This window comes from Uranotaenia lowii, chromosome 3 (genome assembly GCF_029784155.1).
Source record: "Uranotaenia lowii strain MFRU-FL chromosome 3, ASM2978415v1, whole genome shotgun sequence".
Taxonomy (NCBI): domain Eukaryota; kingdom Metazoa; phylum Arthropoda; class Insecta; order Diptera; family Culicidae; genus Uranotaenia; species Uranotaenia lowii.
The window spans coordinates 150037910-150064249 of NC_073693.1; the positions used below are offsets into that span (position 1 = coordinate 150037910).

Genomic DNA, 26340 nt, shown 5'->3' on the forward strand with positions numbered 1-26340 from the left:
GCTGAAATGAAAAATACAACCTATCGCAATTGTAATATTATTTTTACGGACGCAAGTAAAACGGAATTTGGCACAGCGATAGCTCTATTTGATCAGAAATGTAACCAATTAAAGTCAGAAAAAATAAACAACAACTTTTCCATCACAAATGCAGAGCTAATGGCCATACTGATGGCATTCAATTGGATACTCCAAAAAGAATACACTGAAGCAGTAGTAATGACAGACTCTGCTAGCTCGTGTGAAATCTTACGCAACACTAAAGAACTACACAGAAACTTCATCGCATGGAACATCTTTAAACTTCTATCTAAAGCGGGCCATAGACTACACAAATTGGCCTGTACAAATTCGATGATTCCGCGTCGATTGTTTGATCTATGCTCGCCCACACACTATACAAACATATTTCACGCGAACACAAATGATTGCTGGCGAAAACAGCAACAGCAACAAAAAAAACCATCTCCACCCCGGGTGGGAGAATGTTTTGTACAAAATATTTCGATCCCGACCGATTTTACTCCAACCGTTTGGGCGCTCATTCAAGCAGTGCCATACACTATGCAAATCGTGCTCACAGCGACAAAATTTCATCGAATTTCATCGCATTTGTACAAATGTTGTGTAGTCTGTGGCCCGCTTAAGAGAGAAATGAAGAAGGTTCGAATCCAATGGATCCCCAGCCACTGCGGGATATTAGGCAACGAACTAGTACACTGAACGAAATCGGGCTATGAACAATATCGGAAATTCTAGTGTTTTTGCACTAATAGGAAATCTAATACTTTTTACAAGTTTGCTCATCGAATGCAATGCAAGGTTTTAGTTTTTGATAAAATTTATCGGAAATTCCAATGAATGTTATAGAACGTCAAGTTTATAATGGTTACAGTTCGAAATGATGGAATACAAATACATGGGGTGGCTTGTGTTATGGTTTTCATTTTTATGATTTCTATTCGTATTTTCTTTCCGAAAACTTGCAACTAATTATTGTTTACTTTGAAAATTTTATTGTTTCTTGTCTATAGACAAATTTCGAATTATTAAGCACTTAGCAATTACTATGGCACAGTCGCCAGTGCTAACGTTATAGAATGGTGATGATCCGAAACCAGAACTTCCGGCTTAGGTTCTCAGCAGAGGAAAGTTGGTACAAAACAAACCTGAAATCAAGAGGAATGATTTAATTTCAGATATTAAAAACAAAGTTTTACATTATCTCACCTCTTTAGCACAGAGAATCGAAATTTCGCGGTCAATACCATTGATGGGTGAGTTGGTTCCGTGAATTCCAATTTCCAATAAACCAATAATAGATCATCTTCTTCATTTGGGGATCTGAGGCGTCCATTTTCATCTTGGTACTGTTCGCTTTCAATCCTGAAAACCACAAAAGAAATATGAAACTATTGTGATCATTAGAAAAATTCGCACGCATCTTTTAAAAATACACAAAATACATACCGTTGCATTTGTTGAGCTTCACTTTTTTGTACGGATGAGCTGACATTAATCAACTTCAATTTCCGTTGAACAGCAACATAAAAAATGAACAAAATCTTTGAGCAAATTTATAATGTATCATTAATCGAAACTGTATTATTTATCAGATTTTCTTATACGTTCTACCGATCGAGTGTGGCTCATGAGATTCATTGGATTTTCCTATAAATTTTAATGGGTAAATCTCTTTTAGGATTCAACTGTAAAATTTATTGAATTTTCCGGAGTTTTTTAGTGAGTAAATCGTTAGCTTATATGCGGACCGTGAATGATTGAAATTATTGAAATGACCCTATAAAATTAATCGCCCGATTTCGTTCAGTGTAGATCAGGAAGCTGTAAGAAAAACGAAACAGGTTCAATCAGATTTCACTTCGCTCACAGCAGGGGACGTAATTCTCCTGGCTAAATTGGAGGCTTGGGACTCTTGGAATTCACATTTCCAAAACACAAGTTTAACCAAGGGAAGATTTTACGCTCAAATAGAATCCAACCCATTAAAACGAATATGGTTTAAAGAATTGGTATTGAATAACAAAGAAAAAAGAATATTATCACGTATAAGAACAGGTCATGTTCTCACTAAAAGCAGACTATTTCTGTTAAGATGGATAGGTTATGACATCCCAATTAACCACTGGGCCCATAACCTGTAGAGTTTCTCTATTCAATCGAATAAAACGCGAATACAAACTCTTGTTTAAGGTGATTTTATTTGAGTCAAAACAGAGTATAGCTTAAAACTAGATCAGTTACATTAGTGATGTTTGTATTTATTTTATGCACTTTCTTCTCGGTGTGCCTATTTCTGATTTGAAGAACCATGAACATTTAATCCAGTTGCCCACTACATTGTATCAAACATTGTATCCAATCTCGTGCAATGTTCCGTGCAAGTTGTCCGTTTGACAGATGACAGCTGACAGATGAAGTCTCCACGAAATGCGCAGGGTGTTGTTTGTAGAATGTCAAATTGATGTTGTGTGCAATTCACTCGACTTGCATATAATCGCTAGTTCCCGAGTGAAATGATTTCTCAACACTTCCCCTCAATTTGAACATTCAACACGCTGAATAATTTCCGATGCGTTAATTTAGGTAACCCCTTAGTAAATGCATCTGCCGGTTGATCTACGCTTGGGATGAACTGCAACTTCAATCGGCCTTGTCTGATGAGATCTCGTACAAACATATATTTGATATCCAAATGTTTCATACGCTGATGCGCCCTCGGTTCCTCTGCTATGCTGATGCACGGAATGCTATCTTCCATTATGATGAAAGGTGTTAAGTTAATTTCCAATTCGTTGAGAAGGTTTGTTATCCACATTCCTTCTTTTGTTGCTGCACAAAGCGCAATAAGTTCTGCTTCGCTCGTTGATAAACTGATTGTTGGCTGACGTTTCGTTGACCACGAAACTAAGTTGCCATACAGTAAAAATGCATATCCTGATACCGATTTTCGATCGTCAGGATCATTTGCAAAATCTGCATCTCCAAATCCTACTAAACCTGGGTACTCGCTTTTCTGGCTGTAGATTATTTTTGTATTTCTGGTGCCGCTTAAGTATCTTAAGATACGTTTCAATCCAGACCAATGCCAATCCGTTGCACAGTTGGCATATTTGCTTAAAATGCTAACCGCTGCGCAAATATCTGGTCTAGAAATTAATGAGAGATATTGCAAGCATCCCAATAGCTCTCTGTACGGTTGTTCAGTATGTTTATCTTCAGTTTTGGACCATTTAGTGTTGGTTTCTAGTGGTGTCCCCACTGGTTTACATTTATTCATTCCAAATCTCTGAAGAAGTTTTTCAGTATATTGTACTTGAGAAATTTCTAACGTTTGATTCTCAAAGTCACGTGTTATTTCCATTCCCAGGAAATGTTTTACTTCATTCAAGTCCTTCATTTGGAATAACCTTCCAAGTTCCTTTTTGATCCATTTAATGGAATCAATATTTCTGGCTATCAATAGGATGTCGTCTACGTAGAGTATAAGAAATATTCCTTTGGATTTTGATTTATAGATACAACAGTCTGTTTTGAGAGGAGTAAAATCAAGAGCTCTCATAGCATCATCAAATCGTTTATTCCATGATCTGCTTGCTTGTTTCAAACCATACAAACTTTTATGCAGGCGTACAGTTTGACTCAACCCATCCTCATTTCGTGGTAATTTCATAAATATTGCTTCATCCAATTCTCCATTTAAAAATGCCGTCTTGACATCCATTTGATGGACTAATAATTTGTGCTCGTTTGCAAGTGCAAGAATAAGTCGAACACTTTCCAATTTTGCAACAGGTGCATATGTTTCACAGTAATCAAATCCAGGTCGCTGTGAACATCCCTTTGCTACCAATCTTGCTTTATATCGCCCATCTTCCTTCATTGTGAAAACCCATCTCGAGTGAATTGGTTTCACTCCTTTTGGAATACAGTTTACCACTGTCCAAGTTTCGTTTTGATGTAATGCATCAAGTTCTTCTTGAATTGCAACTTTCCATTCCGTCCAGTCGTCCGTTTTCTTCAACTCGTCGATTTGTTGTGGAATATCATTAATGACCGTTGCTAATTTTGCTGAATAATCCGTGAACCAAGCTGGGGGTTTCTTGGTTCTATTGCTTCGCCGCAATGTTTGGTTCAAGACGTTGTCACTTATATCGTCTTCTTGAGTTTCATTCGTACTCTCATAATCACTTATTCCAAATGATTCTTCAGTTTGACCATTATCGATTGAAGTATCTTCTCCAGATACTGATTCTCGGTCCTCAATTTCGTTTTGCTCACTTTCGAATTTATCAATTTTCTCGTGCAAGATAACCTCCTGCTTTTCATCAATTAAAATTGATTTATCTTCATTATTTACATTACTGGTTTCATCAAATATAACATTTCTTCCGATTTCAATAGATCGTGTTTCTTCGTTCCAGAGTCGAAAACCATTATTTGCGTAACCCACAAAAATTAATGTCTCGGTTTTCGAATCTAATTTTTGACGTCTTTCATTCGGAATTTGTTTGAATGCTTTGCATCCAAAGATCTTTAAATGTTTTACGTTTGGTATTTTCCCATACCACATTTCGTAAGGGGTTTTGTCTTCATTTATCCCGTTTGTAGGCGATCTATTCAATAGATATTTTGATGCATATAATGCTTCACCCCACATATCTTTTGAAAGTTTACTTTCATAGATCATTGATCTTACCTTTTCCATCAATGTTCTATTCATCCGTTCACTCACTCCGTTTTGTTGTGGAGTGTATGGAACTGTGAACATCATCTTTATGCCTTGTTTCTTGCAATGGGATTCAAATTTTGTATTGGTGTATTCCCCACCATTATCACACCTAAACTTGGAAATTCTAGTTCCAAAGTGTGAACATACCAGTGCTTCATATTCTTCGAATTTCTCGAAGACTTCCGATTCCGATGCTCCATCAAATATACCACCACAAAGTGCGTGTAATCATCTATGAAGGTGACGAAGTAACGATACCCATCGTACGTATGCTCCTCCATGCTACCACAAACATCTGAATGCACCAATTCTAACGGTCTTTTTGATCTTGGAAGTTCCATCTGTTGATACTTATTGGCTGCTTGCTTTCCTGCCAAACAAGCATCACATACTTTCGCTTTGCTGATCTCATCGGAAGTAAGATTGATACCCTCAATCATGCCCTTCTTTAAGAGTTTTTCTACACCCGTACTGCTTAGATGCCCTAGTCGTTTATGCCATGTCTCTATATTTATTTTGTTTCCAACATATGCTCTTGGTTCCGTCGACTTTCCTTCCCAAACGAGTTCAAGGTAGAACAGACCGTCATTGTAATTACCCGTGGCTATGATGTCTTCCCCATTTTCGAAGATAACCTCCTCATTTGTAAAAGTAACCCTTTTACCCTGTTTGCTGGACTTTCTTACTGAAAGTAGATCCTCCCATGTCGAGGAATAAATAAAACTTTGTATAATTCCAGAGCGAGTTCTTTCTAACTACACTCATTAGCCTTTTCTTCCCCATCTTCGTAGCCCAAAGATTCTTGATATGCTTGGCTATTCAAATTATCGCCGGATTCTTCAGCTCTTGGATTTCCTCCATGTCCACTAATATCGCTATTCCTGCTTTCTTGTAGATTCTATCCGGGAAATATAAATGCATCCTCAACGCCGATGAGTTTGTTGAGCACTCCGTTGTTGACCACAATGTTGATTCCGTCGAGCCCGCTGATTTCCTCTTATATATAAATACGCTCCCGAAGAGTGACCGCAAGCTCTTCCTCCTGCGCATCGGTAGCCCCTGCTACCGGGTTGACGATTTCTTGGTTGACTGGCGTACGCAGCAGTGTGTGTGAGCTCCAGCTCAACCTGTAGATATTCTGCTCGTCACTTCCGAGCTGCCAAAGTAGTCTCGCTGTCGTCGAAGATACTTTAAAACTTACAAAGCTGTCGAGAGTTGTCGTATACGGCACAGTACGCTCGAGAGTTCCCCTCTCGTAGCGACTTTCTCTCCTTTCTGCATAACCTTCGCTCCAACCGGATCCATCGCCGCTTATGCCGCCGTCGGTTGACATCCTGCTTCCGCTTTTGTCCGTCAGTTCAAGTCTATCAGCTTCATCCTCGATCATCGGTTCAAGTCCAACCGATTCCTCCAATTTACAATTTATACTAGTAATCCACTAGTCTTATGCTTACCAGTTAAACCACTGGTTCAAATTTGCCGCGTCTGGCAAATTTGTTATCACCAGAATACTTCTGGGCCCATAACCTGTTAAGATGGATAGGTTATGACATCCCAATTAACCACTGGGCCCATAACCTGTAGAGTTTCTCTATTCAATCGAATAAAACGCGAATACAAACTCTTGTTTAAGGTGATTTTATTTGAGTCAAAACAGAGTATAGCTTAAAACTAGATCAGTTACATTAGTGATGTTTGTATTTATTTTATGCACTTTCTTCTCGGTGTGCCTATTTCTGATTTGAAGAACCATGAACATTTAATCCAGTTGCCCACTACATTGTATCAAACATTGTATCCAATCTCGTGCAATGTTCCGTGCAAGTTGTCCGTTTGACAGATGACAGCTGACAGATGAAGTCTCCACGAAATGCGCAGGGTGTTGTTTGTAGAATGTCAAATTGATGTTGTGTGCAATTCACTCGACTTGCATATAATCGCTAGTTCCCGAGTGAAATGATTTCTCAACAATTTCAATGGAAATTAGAAGTTAATGACTTATGCGACATATGCCAAACAACTGAAAACATAAACCACATACTATATGACTGCCCACTTTACAACAACGCTCGAAGTAAATACCCCGTACTGGAATACTGTAAACCGCTGGTCCAAATCTTCAAAGAAGATTGCGAAACATCCATGGTTGAGATAGTCAAATTTCTCGATGATATCAAAATGAGAATTTGAGCACAGCAACATAATCCAAATACATAAGACGACATCGAAAAACGCAGGAATACATAACGGCAAGATGGACCATAATGGTCTCAGCCGTCCCCTATATAGCGGGACAAGCAAATTAAAAAAAAAAAAAAAGAACCTCTCCTCTTTCAGCTGCAAATTTTTCCGCAATTTTTGAGGTTAATCCTACCCGATGTTCTTTCGTGCATCCTGCAGCGGATCAGTTCACTCAGCAGCAGTGATGCCACATTTTTATCGGTATTTTGCAACCCAAAAAAATCTTTTATCGGTATGGAAATCCAAAAAATCGGTATGAAAATCGGTATTTGAGGCGGATATTCAAAAATGCTTACATTTTCAACTTCCTAACCTTTTTTTTTCTTTAACTGGAAGCTTGTAATAAAAGCAAGTTTAAGAACTCTAGGAATGTTCATTTTTAGTTTTAAACTAACTGACTAAGTGTGTTTTAGCATATATTATTCCATTTTTTCCGTAACTTGGTTCTAGGTACATAAAAAAAGACGGTTTTGAAATTTTAACAGAACTTTATGTTTGTTACGACTTACACATTTTTTTTTTATTTTAACCTATCTGCTTTTGCTGACGAAAAGCAAAAATCACAAATGTAAAGCAGCAGAGATTCCGAATTTAGTATTTCTTTCCAGTACTCATAATTTAATCTAAATTTAGTTTAAAAGTTACCTTTGGCCAAGAAAAATAAGGGCATGGCGAGCACCTTCAGGTTACACGTGGCAAAGATACCGTCACTTCAAGATAAAGAAGTGGGCTTTGCCGCGAACATTAATTCTTCTATACGGACTTTCGATGTTCGCAACGCCACCTTAAGAGTTGGGGCAACAAGATTCATGCATCTAGCCATGGTAACCAATGTGTGTCTTGGTAAAATAAATATGCTTTAAAAGTATATCTGTTGGAAGTGAGTACTTCAGAGCCATCTATAATGCTTTAAATGGTGAAAATATATTTTGGTTGACCTTTTGGACGAATTATTAATCATATATTGCCATTCGGAAAAAAATTGATTTGAATTGGAATTAAACCGAAACTCTGCTTTTCTAATTTTACTCTGTTCGAGAAGAAAATCATCTATTGAATGCTCAATTGGGAATCTTTTTGTTCATAAAAACAAGTATGTTGAAATTGATACCAACAGTGCGAATACGAACAACGGTTGCTTTGATAATTTTGTATGTTATTTGACGTTGAAGTTGTTGAATACTCAAACCATTGACTCCCATGGAGGGTGTACAAGCTATTTTAGTCGCCTGTTATGATACCCCTTCTCAGAAGAGAGCAGCACTGAGAATATAATATAGAGTATAGAAAGAATTTTCGATAAGTTACATGGGTCTGACGTGGTTTAGGCATTGAATTAAGTAAAAACTAGATACTTTAATTGTGTTACCACAGGAGGCATCGACTTATGCTACCGTGGATACCAAATCAACAAGTGAAAATTGGTCATACTTCGTCGACCCACGTGCTATCAACACGTTACTGAACTGTTCTCTCCAAAGTAATAAATAAGTAATTAGTTATCTACAAATCCAAGTATTGTCTCAATTAATAAAGAAATACTTCAAATTGATGTTTAGCTATTTGATAAATTCGAACCAGGTCAACCTAAAGGATATTTTAATTTAGTAAGCACTTACAAATCCAATGGTTTTTTTGACGTTCGAGGTAAATATGGGCCCAAGTTGATGTTCTTCGTTTGGTTGATGGTTTTTCTGCCAAACTGGCCATTTCAGCTTTCAAAGCTTTTAATATTTTTTAATTTAATATGAGTTCTACACACAACGAAAAAAATCTGTAAAATCACATCACATGTGATGTAAATAAAAAGAAGCATCATATATGACGGAGTTTTCAGTGCTAGTTGGAAATTACACGCCAGTGAAATGTTGCAACGTGTAAAATAAAAAATGATGTAAAATATGGCAACATGTAAAATAAAAATGATGTAAATTATAAAACCACTGAATATTGGAGGAAAAACTTTCCAATTGGAATCTGTTTTGTTTTATTTATAGGTATTTATGATTCAATAATGGAATTATCTCATGTCATAATAAAAATAAAACCTTTTTGTTATTAATTTAGTTTATTTCATTTGGTGACAATGATTTTTTTAATCTCACAATTTTTTATATTAGGAGTCACATTCACACTTATATTTTTTCTCGAAGACCGGATCCAAAGTTGAATAACTTGGAGCTGCTTCCAACACCACTTCCTGCTGCACGAAGATCTCTGGGAACTTTAATCGCGGGAAAACTGCTTAAAAAATACTTTTTGGTGCACGACTTTGACTTGACACTTTGTTTAAATTTGTCTGATTCTATTAAATTTAAATTCAATGTTCTCATCACATTCCATGTCGTGTAATTTTAAGAAATTTCTATTTCCATTACATCACATATGATGTAACGAAAACGAAGCATCACATATGATGGGATTTTCAGTGCGAGTTGAATATTCCACGTCTGTAAACTTCAAAAGACGTGTAAAATTTAAAGACATGTAAAATATTAAAGACGTGTAATATTTAATTCGCACTGAAAATTTCGTCGTATGTGATGCTTCTTTTTATTTACATCATATGTGATGTAAATTTACATCAAATAATCGCGTTCCGTGTCAAGTAATATTTGTGTCATATGGATTCAGTGCTGTTAAGGATTCAACTTTTTTTAATTTGTAAATTTACATCAATAAATCGAGTTCCACGTCATGTAATGATACAGGTTTTCAATTTCAGTGTTGTTAAGGATTCAGATTTTTTTTCTGTGTAGCGATTAAAAAAAGAAATGATTGCAGAAAGTTGAGAGAGTTGTTGCTTTAATTTTTTTTCAGCCAATGGAAAACTAATTTTATTTTTAGAAAAATCACGCAATAGTCATATGAAAACTCAAGTAGTATATACGCGAAAATAAATGAGAAACGTGTTCTACAAGAAGGTGTTCCTCCAAAAAAGATTTTAAAACACATATTTTTTCTAAAACTGAAAATACCCTTTTGTCTGGCGTGGCCTGGAGATCTCTGCATACATGTGATATCATTTATTTGGCTAACAAAATGGAGAAGGATTGAAGATTATAGCGATGATATGACAAACCGTGTATCTGATTGCACATCAAATCTTGACATACCACATCTGGCGACAAGTTGAACAAGGATTATATTCAAACGGTGTATATTTTCCCATGAAGATTTAGCATCTCAGGAGACAAGAACATTGTCATTTGAGATTGATCTTTAGAAACTTCTACCACTTCTACTGGCAGTTGCAGAAGGTCAAATATCAGCTTTGAGCTAAGTCCATTGGCTTTGAGGTTGAGCACCATAATAGTGCATCATTTAACAGAACATAGGAACAAAACAGCGCGAACAACTTAACGAATTCTAGACTCGAATGAACACAACATAAGTGTTAAAAAAGTCAGAAATAAAATTAATAATAATAATAACTGAACGAATCATGAGAGTCAGCAGTGGAGATCTTTGCAGGATACTTTCAAAGTTGTACAGATCAAATTACGCCACGACAGCTACCGCACTTTGTCTCCTTTCTACAGGACCTTTACGAGGTCAGCTTGAATTAAGTGGGAATGTGGAAGTGAAATGAAGTTTGAGTTAAAATCTTAAAAATCGGTATGAAATCGGTATGTTTTGCCAAAAATCGGTAATCGGTATATACCGATTCTTGGTCAAAATTTTGCTCAAAAATCGGTATAAATACCGGAAAATCGGTATGTGTGGCATCGCTGCTCAGCAGCACAAGAACACGCGAGTCCGCAGATTTAGCAAACGAAAGGAGAAAATATTCCTGCATACGCCAAGGTTGGAAGAGGTAAAATTTTTCACTCCGGAAGTTCCTATCTGAAAAAGATAGCCATGGTGAAGCATTTGGTACATCGATATTAACAGTATATCTCGATTTCCAGGAGGATTTGCATACCAGAAAACGTGATTTTTTTTTCTTCTGTAGGAGCTATTGATTAAAATTAAAAACAGCAATGGAGCAAATTATACGGAATCTTCTCGTCGCGGACAACGATTTGATCCAACAGGTAAGACAGGGTTCAATATGACATTTATCAAAAAATTGTTCCCACATGGGTAGGGCTTTACATACAAAAACATCTTTATTGGAGGGGAAAAAGCCCATATGAAAAGGATTTACATTTGAGGAACAAAGTTTGCTGAGACTTCCAACACACAATTTCCATCATCCGCACTTTCCAACAACCCCTTTCACATAACAACCCCAGAGGAAAAAAAAATATTCAAGTGCTTAATGGAATTTATTAATTTGTAATTTTTATTTCATTTTATAAATCAAGACAAATTTTAGTGTAAATTTTTACTTAGTAATTTATTGTTTTTAACTACTATGTTGCTTGTTCAATTGATGAGGTTAAAATATTTTGCTCAAAATATTAAAGAAGGTTTTCCGATTATTTTGGCTTTTATTGATTTGATTTCAATTACGTATACCTATATGATTAATATAAGCAATGACAGGAGTTGTAACACTACCTATTTTAATTTTTCCATCCGATAAAATTTTTTTAAATAATAACGTTCTTAAGTTTTATGCCATATTCGTTTTCATCCTGGTGGTGCACCGGTAGTGCACCAAGTGCTGTCAAAACGTTTTTTTTTATATGAAGATGACAGCAGTTGGTGCACAACCATCTTTCCACCAGATGAAAACGAATATGGCATTACTCAAATATGTCTCAATGAGCCCATAATAAATTAGGTTATTTAAACTTTCTTTCGTAATTTCCACAGGCAAGTGCCGAACTCAAAGAGGCATTTAAACGCCCGGAAACAATTCCTCAGTTATGCGATTTAGCTGTTTCGCACAAAGATGCTCAAGTGCGTCAGTACAGTGCAATGCTGTTGAAAAAACAGCTTGGCAAGTTGCGAAATTGGAGACAAGTCCCTGCAGATCAACAGGCTCTCATAAAACAGGGTATGTTGGAAGCGATCGTCAAAGAGCCGGAGAAATCAGTACGAAATGCAATTACTGCATTTGTCGGAATTTTGATTCGCCACGAAGCCACTAAGGGTGATGGTTGGATGAATGAGGTTCTCAAGTTTATGTTTGAGAGCACCAGCTCCAGTGATCCCAGGTTGGCTGAGATTGGATCGGCCACCTTTGCAACCTTAACGGACATATCCCCTGATCAGTTAATTCCGCATTTCGATACCGTGTGCCAACTATTCTCATCTGCTTTGGTTGCGACCGAAGCAAGCGGCAACATGGCCACTCCAGTAGTCTACAATATCCTCCAGGGTATGTCCCATTTGGTTACATTTATAACGGGACATCCAACTGCCGAAAACACTTATCAAGCATCTATTCCTTACGTTGTCAAAGCACTAGCCGGGTTCGCCCAGCAGGATTCGTTCAAATTTATCGAAGCGTTCGACATTTTGGAAAATCTCGCAGACGAATCGTCTCGGGTGCTTACTCCTCATCTGAAGTTATTGATTGAGTTTTGTTTGGAGATTGCTCAGAAAGATGACCTTGATGATTCAGTTCGTGTTAAAGCCATTACCTATATTGGTTGGTTGGTAAGGTTGAAGAAAAAGATGATCATTAAGCAAAAATTGGTCGAACCAATCGTCATTGCCTTATTCCGGTTGATGAGTGTTGCGCCGGAAATGGAAGACGAAGATGAGGAGTATTTTGGAAGCAATGAAGTTTCTACACCTAGCACATGTGCGGCTCAATCTATGGATGTGTTGGCACTGCATATTCCACCGAAGCAACTTATCCCAACTCTAATGGCACTTCTAGAACCAGCGTTGCGTGGAAACGATCCGCTCGCTAAAAAGGCTTCATACTTATCTATTGCCGTAATAGCTGAGGGATGCTCGGAACATATCTGTAACAAGTATTTGAAACCTTTGCTAGACGTCATCAAAACAGGGATAACCGATCCGAATGCAATGATTCGCAATGCAGCATTGTTTGCTCTAGGCCAATTCTCCGAACACTTGCAGCCAGAGATATCTCAATACGCAGAAGACATCCTACCGATTTTGTTCGAATTTCTTCAACAGCTTTGCCTGCAAATTCGCAGTGGTGGTAAGGAACCTCCACACATCGATCGTGTTTTCTATGCTCTGGAAACTTTTTGCGAAAATCTAGAAGATCAACTAACTCCTCATTTGCCAATTCTCATGGAGCGCCTCTTCGAGGCCTTGGATGCTCGCAACACCGTCCATCTCCGTGAACTTTCGTTGACAGCTATTGCTGCAACAGCAAATGCAGCTAAGATCAACATGTTACCATACTTTCCACGCCTCATTGATCAACTAAAGTTGTACCTGGTGAAAACCGACGACGAAGATATTTGCACTCTGCGCCCTCAAGCTATCGATACATTTGCTGCACTGGTTCGAACAATCGGAAAAGACAATTTTCTTCCATTAGCAGTTGACACTTTGAACTTAGGATTGACCATGATGGACGGCTGCGATGATCCAGATCTGAGAAGAAGTTGCTACAATCTGTTTGCTTCCATGGCCTCTTCCGTAAAAGAGGACATGGCCGGATCACTAACGAAAATAGTTGAAGCTATGTTAGAAAGCGTAAAAAGTACCGAGGGAATCGTGCCTACTTTCAAAGAAGACGGTGATAACTTGATCCTGCCGAATGGCGAAGGTGACGACGAAGATGATGACGAAAAGGAATTCGACATTGAAAACTCGGATAACGAAAACGAAGAAGATGACGACATTGCAGGCTACAGTGTTGAAAATGCCTATATGGATGAAAAAGAAGAAGCTATACTTGCTCTTATGGAACTTGCCGAGCATACTGGTCCCGCTTTTGCGCCTTTCATCCAAACTTCATTTGAAGAAATCTACAAACTCATAAATTACCCTAATGAAGATATTAGGAAAGCGTCTATTGATGCTTTGAAGCAATTTGTCATATCACTCCATGAACTTGGAAATACTGAAGGAGTTACTCAAACAATATTGGTGTTAATCCCGAAATTAAGCGAAATAATTCGAACCGACGAGGAGAGAACGGTTGTAATGTCAGCATTAGACGGTTATAGCGATATAATGGAAAAAGTTGGCGCTGCAGCTATACAAGCTGAAGGACAAAAGGATGCCATTTTTGAATGCATTATTGATGTACTGAATGGCAAAGTAGCGTGCCAGTTTGATGAACCTGTTGATGAGGATCAAGAAGAAAGTGAATATGATGAAGCAATCATAGAATCTGCCGGAGATATTCTTCCTAAATTTGGACGTGCTCTACCCCCGGCAGAATTTGCAGTTTATTTCGGCCGTGTTTGGCCATATTTCATTCAAAAAATCGTAAGCTATTCATCATATATCTTTTCAATTGTTTTATATTCTAGTCAATGATGTTTCAGGAAAAGTCCAAACAGAAAGACGAAACCACTGATTCACAAAGAGCCTTTGCAATTGGTGTTTTATCCGAGTGTTTCCGTGGCTTGAAGGAGTTCACTATGAATTGGGTGGAACCGCTTTTGCCCATCTTCCTATCTTGTGTGCAGGATCGAAATAATGAAGTGCGTAACAATGCTGTTTATGGGCTCGGTGAAATGGCATTGCATGGAGGAGAATGCACTTATAAGTAAGATATTGCCACAGTTTGATCTTTGAAGCTTTCACAAATACTATTTTTTTGTAAACTCTTGCAGACACTATCCTCAGATTCTCACATCTCTTTCGACCGTCGTATCGAAGGAGCAACATGCGGGTACCTTAGATAATATTTGCGGTGCTTTAGCACGATTGATAATCTCCAACAGTAGCCTGGTGCCGATGAAAGATGTATGACTATTACGAAATATTGGAAGCATACCATAACGAATAGCATTTTTGCTAACCTTGTCGTTTATATTTCAGGTTTTGCCGGTGTTCGTTCAATACCTTCCATTACGAGAAGACTTTGAGGAGAATTTGGCTGTATTCCGCAGTCTGGACGTGCTTTACCGTCAAGGAAATGAACAACTTATCCCACTGCTGGGCCGTGTTCTAGTGGTAGGACTGCAGATACTTTATAAAAAACAGCACAACACCGATGGTAATTATTTATGAATACTATGTTTGATCACTTATTTAACTGGAAATATGTTTTTAGAATGTCGCGACTTAGTATTCAATTTCGTCAAACAAATAAGTAAAGACTTCCCGGATAAATTTGCGGAAGTAGCTCGCAGTGATGTCGATATTGCAAACTTCGTCCAAACGCTTCCGCTGCAGTAGAAGTCAGCGCGCGTCCATTTGATGCGCAAACTATACGTCTCTTACATCAATCCCTATTTACAAACATGTGTGCGTCGTGTGGAAATGAAACAACGTAGCACTACCAAATCCTGTCCATCAACGTCCTCTGTTAAGTTAGCAAAAACTGAAAAGAATGTTAATTCCTACGAAGATGAGTAAAGGGTTACCAGAAGTAATATAACAGACCAACTGGAAATCAAATTGTTCATACTGTTAAAAAAAGATGCTGCTTTAAACCGTAGCAGGATTTTGTCAATTAACGTTAACAAACTTATGCCAATAAAACGTGTGGTAAGTACCAACCTATGATGGCTAGGGAAAGAGATAAATCTAAAAATGATTATTTGTTCTTACAGGCTGACATAGAAAAAAGAGTGTTTAATGAGGGTTAAGGAAGAGTATTGAAGCGCGAGTAAAAGAAATTTAACTGAAAGTCAGCTCGCCACAAGATAAGAATAATAGAACATTCTTGAGCTGGTTAGCATGCAAAAGTATCCATAATAACAAAAGTGAATTGATTATTATTTGGTTTTCTGGATAATAGGAACCTAATGTACCACATAATGCATTAATTTTGAACTTTTATATAAACGTCGTTCTCTAAGAACGATTAAAATGTTAACACATGTATGTTTAAAAGTTATTTATTCGCATAGGTTAGTTTTTTTTTATCAAACAAATAAATATATTATTGCTCGCGCATGCCATGATTTTTTTTTTGCTGAAACTGAACCACAACAACTATTACACAGAAATTTCCAATATCAATCCATATTATTAGCTCGTAGAAAAATAGAACCATTAAAAGGTATCAAACAGTTGCGGAAAATATATTGCTGCTAAAAAAAACTTTCCCATAACTAGGTATATAAAATACATCGAAAAAGCGTGTAGAGGTTTTGAAATTACCGGCAGGTGAAAATTATGGATTACTATTGATAAAACTACGTTGGATTTATACAAAACAATATTATTATACAATCATTGTATAGAATTAAACATTTTAAAAATAAAAAAAAAGTTTTGGTGTTTGTGTTGTTTAGAGAAAAGCCGAGTAATCTGAAACAAAAAGAAATCACAAATTTCCATTTATTTCTAATCAACTATTTATTAACAATATTTATTTTCTAATCTAATCAATATACTAGTGCCGAATATGGGTGATAGTTTTCCACTAGTGCAAGTGGGATGCAGCTAAAATTTCACCCAACTTTTGACAGATCTTACGGGTTTTTCTTAATGAGAGAAAGAATAACTTTTCGAATCCATCGTCATTACAAAATTTACACAAAACACAAAAATCATCAAGTGCAGGGGGTGTCCGAGAAATTGGAGAACGGTTGTCATGAACCGAGTGAATTTCAGGAATTATGTTAGTCAAGTTATGTCGTGAGACGGAATACTATGTAAATAAAAATAACAAAAATCATCAAAAGTTTTGCACTTTAGACTTTTTAGTCGTTTTAGTAAATTTTCTTATTACATTTTTCGTTTTGAAATCTTTCCAATATTCAGTTTTCAGTCAATTTCAGTTTTTCCTATGTTTTTATTTTTGGTTTAAAATGTGTGTTATATTATTATTATTATTAAGATTAGGGACACTTTACCATTTTCACGGTTTTCGTGTCTAATAGTGTTATATGATAACAACACTTGTTGTTAAAATGGGCAACTTTCTACTTGGAATGCGTTTTTTACTGTTTTGATTTTATTTTAATTTAATTTTACATATCCTACCTACCTAAGGTCCGAGATAAAATATCTGCACTGTTAGCGATCCGGAACCAGTGTCTTCACTTGCTGTCCGCCAAGGGTTTCATCAACTGTGCGGATTTCAGTGGCTATAGTACGCCGCGCCGGCTTCTCGCTGGGCCCTTTTTCGATCACCTTAGTTTGAAATAGATTGACCATCCTAGTGAAGAATTAAGTTGATGGTACCTTATAAACATTCAAATGATAAACGTATGATTTGTATTTATAACAAGAAATTTGAAGAGTTTTTTAACGGCTTGAGTACCAGACAGCCAATTTTTGGTCAATTTTTCTTTAGAATAAAAAAATATTTAATTTTTATGGACTTTTAAGTTCAGTTTGACGTTAAAATAATAAAAATTCGATTCTCCAAGTGTCCTCCGGTCCTCCTTCTTTAGGTTATTCTTGTGGAACAAAAAATTGAAACTTTGAGACTTTATGTGGTACAAGTGTGTTCGATGTTTACTAAAAAAATTATGGATAGTTAATATTTTCTTCTGTTAGAAAAACTGTAGATATTAAAATTAAACAAACATATATTTCAATAGTTTCAAGAAGCATTTTAATGTAAGGTTTATTGAATTATTTCACAAAGATAATACAGCTTTCTGAGTACTGATCCTAAATTATTTTTTTAACACAGGAAAATAAAACTACGCATTAACAATATATTTTATGGTTTCTGAATCTGGGGGGAAGTTCGATTGTGTGTTACACGAATTATTACACGATTCAATCGTCGAAGTCTTTTTCATCTATTACGCGTTCTTGAACCAAATGCTCTGGAAGATCGCATCCGCGGTAACTGTTGTTGCTGATTGCCTTCAAAAGCAACTTCTGCCATTGTTTATCGGCACTCAAAAGATGTGGACTACCAAAAATTACCAAAAGTGCCCGGGCACGCGATATCGCTACGTTAAGGCGTTTAGGACTTGCAACAAAGCCGAGTGCGTGTTGTTGATCCGACAACAATTGTGATTTAGAAGTACGTACGGTTGAGATTAGAATGACCATCCGCTCCTGCCCCTGAAATTCTTCAACACTACCGATTTTCGGTTTCAGTAGGTTACCTTCGTCCAAGATGCGACGTATCGTTTTTGCCTGTTGCTGATACGGGGTAATGATCCCAATTTGCTCTGGACGAACTTGCTTTTTGTACAGTTTGAGGAGAAAATTAAAAACGCTTTTCGCTTCCGATGGATTGAACCAAGAAGGGCTTTCAGGTGTTTGTTTGTTAACTCCATTTACACCCCAAAATATGAATCCGTTGGTTGCATTTTGATCCGATGGTTCTTGTAAAATGTCACTTATACTAGCGAGAAATTCCGCTTCTGTACTGCCTTGCGGATGAACCCGAGCTATCAGCGAATTTTCATAAAACAACTCGCTGTAAAGGTTCAGTATGCAGGGCAATGAGCGATAGTTGTAACGCAGCTTGGTCACCAATCTAGGATTGTACCCTCCGGTTCTCGGGAAACGGGTTTTATCAGCCTTGTAAAGGGTTGATTCCATAAGACGCACCAGCATTGAAGTACCAAATCCACGATCAGCCGCATGTGAGCTCATTACAACCGGACCCAACTGCATGGGATCCCCAGCAAGTACAACTGTGCCACAATTTTTACTTATGAAAGTCATCGGAATGAGGGTTTCAGTTTCCAAACATTGGCCGGCTTCGTCTATGATCACATGGGTAAAATGGTTTCTTGGAAATCGGAAGTGCATAAGTGTTCCTAATGTGACACATGTTCCAATAGTGATTCTGTGTCTACCGAGATGTTTCAGTTGGAGGCGGTGCATCAAACCTGACTCTGTTATAATCACTTCACCTTTCACTGTCCTCTCAGAGGCAATGTCCACCGTCCCACAGTACGGTGCAAGATGTTCTGGAACCAACTCCTGCTCAATATAATTTAAACCAACTATCCGGATAAACTCTCCAGGTTTAAGAACTTTGCTATCAATTAGTCGTTCAGTAATGAGATTAGCAGAACTATTTGAAGGAGTTCCTACCATAATTCTACTGCCAGGAGACATTCTAACGATTTGGTGAATCAACTCTATGATGGTCATAGTTTTTCCTGTTCCAGGTGGCCCGAAAATAACATACGGTAACGGCCTGGCTTCCGAGCGGAGAATATTCTTTACCGCGTCTTTTTGAATTTCATTTAAATTCGGGTTATACCATGGAAATTCATTGTCAAAATCAGTAGTCACCAAGTTACCATTATTGTTTATCTTCAAATCCATCCATGGTTCACGTAAAACTGTCTTGGACGGGAACAAATAATCCATACCCATAGCGCTCGTTACGCAATTGATGGCGTGATGCTGCTTTTGGAATGCACCCCGTGTAGGTTGGAAAATAATTTTGTAATCTTCCCCATTGTATTTCTCGTGGAAATGTTCGCTGAATTTCACCAGAATACGGTGCTTCATCACTTTATGTACAAATGCACCATTCCCAGTTTCGCCGGGATTTATCCATGGAGTAGTTGCTATCAGTTTATCGCCCGGAATTAATGAAGGGCGTGATTCGCCAATATTTTCTATACGTAAAGCCATGTAATTGTCTTCACGTGTAAAATGTGCTCGGTCCATGTTAAACCTGGTAATCGAAACTTCGCACTGAACATCCTCCATCCACAGAAAGGTTTTAAGAAGCGGTTTATAATTTTCGGGACATAACGATTTTTGGAGGCATCGTTGAGTTTGATCAAGCTCTTCATCAATCAAGTTTCTATTGGAGGCTGGATTCAGAAGTATCTGCTTTAGATCGTCAGGAACATGGTAGCCACCTGGAAATAAAATTAATTTAATAGGATATTTTTGCAGCTTTGTAAATCCTACAAAATCTCACCAATTTTAATGTCAATGAAGTTCGCCGTTTTTGAAATCCTCTGGCCTGGTGTTACCTCTCCGCCAGACTTGTATACATTCCAGGCAGCCAACTTTTGCCGTCCAGCTGCTGAGCGCGCGACTGAAGTTCCCTCATTGTTAATCGCAACATTCAAGGTTTCGTCATCTCCTACTTTAATGGTGAAACACCTGGCAATTTTGAAACCACCGCCGAAAGACCACATAAAAACTTCCTTACTGATGCCAAAATTGTTGGCAGTGATCTCAAAACTATAAATGATCGAGTCTCCTGCCTTCAAAATGTACGATTCATTGGTTGATTTCGGTATCAACAGTCGAAGTTGCGAAGTTTGTTTGTTTGACATAAATGTTGACCTCAGAATTTTATGTTGCTGTTCAGCAGTATTCTTTATAGTTACTTCAACTTTTAGTTTTTCTTTAAGATTATTCAATTTTACCTCTAGGTTATCGGTTATCTTTATTCCTCGTTTATCTTCGAAGAAATCAACATCGTACTTCGATTTAAAATCGTCCGCTTTGTTTTCCAACTGTCGTGGGGCCGCTTTTTCGGTCAACACTTTGATACAGCGATAAGTAAGCTTTGCATTTTCGACGGCTTCAAAAGCCACCCGATCGCCTGGGCCTGGAATCTGTGCCGTTTCACAGGCATCTGCTAGGAATAAAAACACCCCATCGTCGGTTTTGATTTCACCACCTTCAGAATCGGCTTTGGTTACTAAACCCGTGCCTCGTACAATCTGTGTGGGAGTGATACCACGAACTTCCAATATACTTCCCCGCATATCGAAATATTTTTCATCGTTCTGAACGACACAATCCAACACAACAAAATCACCCATCTCCGGAATGAATGTCAGTTTAACGTTGTCCATTTCGATTGAATGCTCGCCCTGATCGGTTTCCACTGTCAAAAGTCCAAGACGTTTCGCAATCACAGTTCCTTGTTCGCTGCGTTGGGTCGAGCTAAAATATGTGGGACTGATTCCAGCCAAAGTTTGTGTATCCTAAAAAAATATAATTACGATTTAAAGCAGCTGTTATCTGACCATCATCAAGTTGTTTACCTCTTCCTTAGCTTTCACTGAATTTGGTTTTTCATCTCCCCATATCTCACCAAGAATTTCCTCCAGCTTAACAATTTTTGGGTGATCATCATCTGAGGTCTTGTAAGCGAGAAATGATATCTTTACGCCTTCTTCCAACTGATGGTGAAAAGAACAGGCTTGTAAAACTTTTTTATCGACGCACATGGTATTGTCGATAATGATGTAATTAGCTTCAACCCTTGTTACGTATCCTTAGAACATAAATAATCATATATTGATCGTACATTGATTTTTATTGTAAATAATACCTGTTGTTTGAAAGCAATTAGTAGGTTTCACTGTTTCCGTTTGCAATTCGTCTTCTAGGCGTTTAGCTTCTCTGCCATCATCCACTTCGTCATCGTCATCCAGCTGCGCTTGAAGACGTTTTATTTTGTCTTCATCCGTCTCTTTCGATCCACTAATAGTGGTCACGAGCCCGTACATCATCTTTCCTACTAGTCGAAACATTTTGTACGTAATCACTCACTTTGCAATTAAAAAAGTCTATGTTGTTTATTAATTTATGACACTTTTTCACTACAGTGATTGTTGTTGCTAATTCTGGCCGAAGAATTTATCCATCGATTCGTACTGCCAATCCGTTTCCTTAATATGGCTAAGTTCTTTTCTCAAATTTTGCAACCTTTTGACGTGATTCTCCAACTGCAAATTGTTCTCACACATTTCAACATATAGATAGAATTTGACCCTCACGATACCCTGCTTGGTGGGTGCCAGCTGTTGGTCGATTTTCGGCTGTGGAACATAAAATATGACAGAATTTAGAAAGATGAGTGCCTAAATTAAATGGGAATTTTTATTATTATTCTAATGGATTTGAAAGACGTCTATGGAACTGTGAATGACGCAGTGTTTAATGAAAACCTTACTTAAATAGATACCTATGACAATTTATAAGAACGGAACAATTCCTCCCCAATGGTTTTTTGCCTACATGCTGTTATCGAAAATAAAAAACAAAATATTAAAATTGTTTCAACTGATACGATATAGTTGGAAGCAATACTCACATTTATCTTTGTCTGAAAAATTAAATCAAGATTAACCTGAAAAAAAATCTACAATTACGAGCCCAAATTAAAAATCTTCTGAGGTATTTTTTTTGGGGCAAAAATAAAATCCCTTAATAACCTACTATGCTAAGACATTACCGCTAATTTATGTTGAAGTATCACATTTTCATTCTTGATAGCCACCAACAGATCACCGTTGCGGCGCAGGGCGCAAACCTCTTGTTTGAGCTCTTTGACGAAATCGACAGTTTCTTTTAGGATAGTTCCCTTGTTGACTCGTCCATCTTTGCTGCTTATGTCGCTTCGAGAATCGTCCAAATTTCTCGGTAGCAATGTCCCAAGTTCCTTGATTTTATCATTAATATTGAACCGACGGCGACGTTCGACTATTCGAAACCAAAACGAAAATAATATAGAAAAAAAAGCTTTTTCATAACAACTTGCTTTACTTATAAAATATTGACTGTCAATGTCGAATCCATAGAATCAATAAATCGGTTTATGCACATTAGACGAAGTTACCTTTTTTATACTCTTCTCGGATTGTTTTCCTTACCACTTGCAACAATCTTACCAAATATTTTGTTTGGATCCTAATAGCGTCTGTGCTAGAAAAGGGCCAACATATCGCAGGGATCCTAATGCAATAATGATAAATATGGAATATTTTTTAGATGTCTGGCTTTACAAGGGCTACATCAATCAATCTATAACACGATAAATACAAGGATTAAATGGTATTGTTTGATTCATCAATCATGCTGGCGCAAATAATTGTTACGAAGTGGTAGATAGTCCAAAAAAATTTAATGTATTAAAAGCTGTATTCGTCAATAACTTATTTACCTATTAATAATAATATAGCTGAATGCTTAAATCTACCTACCGGTGCAATTCAGTCAATTCAGTGTTCTCAATCTGCTGGAGTTCACTTAGGTAAGTATATCTATAAAGTTTAATGTAAGCAAAAATGATTGTTGATCACATCATATAACAGTAGCGTTTAATTGAATTATTCTACTTTATTCACTTTAATAGAAGAATGTTCGCGGAAAAGTAATCAAATTTTTCAATAATTCTAGCTTAACATTTAAAAAGGGCGAAACAGCCAAATGTAAACAAATCGAGTTAACGGTCATTCCGGATGCACGCGGTTGCACTTTACCTATCAAACGCGGTTTCATCTTAAAATCACTTAAAACTTTCAAAAAATTGATAAAATTCAATTGGGCGAAACTTCCTGTTGATGCATTTTCGTTGGAACGTGAAGTTACGCCTATTCAAAATGGAGTGAATTTTTCTATTCGTGTAGGGCCAATAGGCGTAACTGAGTTGACCGTGTGTGACAAAACGGCCAAATTAGTTTTTGCGTGTAGGACGAATGGGCGAAACTTCAAAACCAAAACAAAAACGGCCGATCAATTGGGCGAAACTTGCAGACGTAACTTAAAACGAAAACAATAAAAGGGCGAAACTCGAAAATCTCTGAAATTGAGTGAAAAAAGTTAAAGTTCTTGATAACCATCGAACAATTAGTGAATATAATGCACATTTTTTGATTTTGTTGAACAAAAAGTGGTCGATTTTTCAAATAGGATTTGAATAGGTGTTCCGAATTTTCAAACGCGTTTTTCTCGTTTCGAGCTAACTCAGGGAGATGGCATCCCTATCCTTTGTCATTGAATTTGACAACCATCAAAATTACGGGCCCACGATTTTGTGGGCCCATAACAAACCTGACATTTTGCTGTCAAGGACCCGAACTAAATGTCAAATGCTAGAGAAGTATGGTTGATAGCACACTAACACATCAATCATTCTGATTCCTCATTGGTTGAAATTTTGACTTTTGAGACTTCGTACTGCTTTGAGAGGAAAACACCATAAACGTCTCTCCCGATGGATAGAAAAAAAAAGAAAAAGATTCTTGTTCGAAAGAAGAACTAGATTGCCACCTCCCTGAGCTAACTGCTAGTTTCGCCCTTATGAAATGTTACGCTAGAATTTCACATTAATTTAAGTATAAAACATGTGCTTATAGGAAAAAAATATTAGATAACCAAAATCAATCAATAGTGTTTCCAAGGACATTTACTTTTTCCGAGAAATTAAAAGCACGCTGTTATTCTTCCCTAAACGATGTTGAGCAATAATTTAAAGCTAAGAGCAATAACCAAAACTCAATTCGTTTAAGACATAGATATGTATTTGTTACCTAAAAGTATTGGTTAAAAATCCTAAGATAAGAAGAAAAGATAACAATAAGATTCGATGGACATTGGCTTCTCGTAGAGTTATAGTGAGTTAGTTTATTAATTATTCTTTTGGGAAAAGCTTACCAGGCAAGACCAGGCATAGAAGATGATCGTGCAACACCTTACAGACCTTAAAGACATGGTTCATGTCACATGGAAAAGGATTACATAGATCACACACAATTTTTGATTTTCTTAGACTCCTTTTCTCTTGAACTAGTTTTACAAAATTCATTGGGAAGGAATAAGTTCTAAAATATAATGGTAAAATCAACCATATACTGCTTCAAAATAAAGCTATCCAATAGGTAATAACAATTATTCTATTTAAAGTCGTATATACATATGAAAATTTGTATGTAGTTAATACTTACCAGTGTTTCCTTAGGCGTCAATTCGTTACCAGACATAATTTCCCCTGTAAATTTGTGTTCAAAACCCGAGATTCTATGTATGGTATGATAGATTCAATTCCGCTTTGATTTCTGTACAAGATATTAATAGTAAATCTAGTAAATAGTACACAATTTTACGAAACCACCGAATTTTCAATATTTTTTTTTAATAAACACGTTGTTTCTGGAGTGCTCCATCAAAGAACATTCATAGGATGCGGTAAGAATGAAATTGTTGACTCATCTGTTTTCAAAGGCTCCAGCTTTTTGACACATTTGTTCGAGCGAATTCACGAGCGAATGCCCGCGCGCGCACGGAGAAGGGGTTTTGTCAAAGTGACCGAAAATATTGTACAACTCGGAAATGAAAATATTAAATTTTAATATAAACATAATTATAGATTTCTGCACACAAAAAAAAAACATAGTAAAATTACTAAATCCGTGGTTTAAATGAACAACACGCAACCATATTTTTGAGTCAATAATGTTTTGTTCTTGAAAATACTACACGCATAGTAATTTGACCATGGTATCCGCTTGTTTCTCTGACGATAATAAGCTGGAATAAATAAAAAAAAAAAATAATGACCCACAATGATATCTTGTTGAGGAATGCAATTAATAAAATCCAATGAATAAAATTTAGCAACCGCGAGATATTTCTATATCTAAAACAAACGCTTTGTCTGTTGTGCGCAGAGGTGCCAGGTCGTATTGTCAAAAATCAGGACACCACGAAGGAAAAAATTAGGATTTTTCAGGACACCACAAAATTGGTGAAAATAACATGCAGTTTTGCTTAAATTGCATAACTAAAGGCGAAATTTAGGTGCTGAAGACGCCTCGAATTATGCAACTGAAGCGAGAATGACTGGCTGGCGTGTAGTTAATATCGAAAAACACCATTTTAATATCATTTGAACCGAAGATTACCACTGGTTAATTCCCGCATGAATCAGTATCATAAAACTACCGTTCCTGTAATCTTTTTCCCGAGACACCATAAAGATTACTCTAATAGTATTGGATTATAAATGGACGATTACATAAATAGTATTGGAATCGTTTGGACACACGTAACGATACAGTGAACGGGTTGTTAAGTAGAGTTATGATTAAAAGAAGATTATTTTTTTCGAACCATTCGATCATACGTGTTATCTTTTTTTAATGATTCACCTATAAAACGATGACGATACAGCATATCTTCATTCAACGATAAAAAGATTTATGGGTTTTTGTTAATTTCTCATAATTTTAATTCCATTTTCGGAAACAAGGAAAAAGATTTTCTTCATTTCAATGCATTTATTTTATTTTTAATAATTGAGTAACATACTTTTCATCGTATCCTGATGGTCAGATATTTTCTGGATGTTGTGTGTAAGCGTATGCATTCATACCCATGGGTGTTGCTTGCAATGATCGTTTTTTTACCATCTCGAGGAAGTGGCCGCTCGATCGTTGGTACCATCATGTGGCTGCCGTTTTTTTTTTGCTGCTGCTGCACTATCGGCTGATTCACACTGCTGCTACGGTAGTGCTGCTTCCCGCTGCTTTCGGTAGCAGGGTTCAATTCCTCCGAACCTTGCGAAAACCTATTGAAATCTTTCGCGGAACAAAATGAATTTTATGCGATTTAAATTACCTCTACGCTTGCCCTGTTGTGATCCTCGGCTTGAA

At 37.0% G+C, this 26340-nt stretch overlaps 2 protein-coding genes and 1 long non-coding RNA gene across 9 annotated transcripts; 1 reads left to right on the forward strand and 2 right to left on the reverse strand.

Moving 5' to 3' along the window:
• Positions 1–1072: 1072 nt before the first annotated feature.
• On the reverse strand, positions 1073–1709 carry LOC129751629 (uncharacterized). Its single transcript, XR_008738759.1, has 3 exons — positions 1471–1709; positions 1231–1386; positions 1073–1169 (listed from the first exon to the last, which is right to left on the reverse strand). It is a non-coding gene; the product is annotated as an uncharacterized LOC129751629 (long non-coding RNA).
• Positions 1710–10691: 8982 nt separating this feature from the next.
• Positions 10692–16238, forward strand: LOC129751036 (importin-4-like). Of its 2 annotated transcripts, XR_008738573.1 has the most exons (8): positions 10692–10811; positions 10906–11031; positions 11759–14311; positions 14371–14594; positions 14662–14794; positions 14870–15047; positions 15105–15541; positions 15607–16238. XR_008738573.1 is itself a non-coding variant. In XM_055746283.1 (7 exons), exons 2-7 carry the CDS (start codon positions 10978–10980, stop codon positions 15227–15229), a joined length of 3267 nt encoding a protein of 1088 aa, XP_055602258.1. In that variant the 5' UTR covers positions 10692–10811; positions 10906–10977; the 3' UTR covers positions 15230–16238. The 2 variants fall into 2 exon arrangements, 1 of the variants encoding a protein (XP_055602258.1); XM_055746283.1 differs by having other exon boundaries at positions 15105–16238.
• Positions 16239–17520: 1282 nt separating this feature from the next.
• On the reverse strand, positions 17521–24906 carry LOC129751035 (probable RNA helicase armi). 6 transcript variants are annotated; one of them, XM_055746278.1, is made up of 8 exons: positions 24634–24906; positions 22891–24510; positions 22527–22642; positions 21873–22390; positions 21237–21726; positions 20947–21179; positions 19863–20886; positions 17521–19800 (listed from the first exon to the last, which is right to left on the reverse strand). In XM_055746278.1, exons 5-8 carry the CDS (start codon positions 21436–21438, stop codon positions 17735–17737), a joined length of 3525 nt encoding a protein of 1174 aa, XP_055602253.1. In that variant the 5' UTR covers positions 21439–21726; positions 21873–22390; positions 22527–22642; positions 22891–24510; positions 24634–24906; the 3' UTR covers positions 17521–17734. The 6 variants fall into 6 exon arrangements, with proteins under 6 accessions (XP_055602253.1, XP_055602254.1, XP_055602251.1 ...); XM_055746279.1 differs by lacking the exon at positions 22891–24510; XM_055746276.1 differs by having other exon boundaries at positions 21873–22642.
• Positions 24907–26340: the final 1434 nt, after the last annotated feature.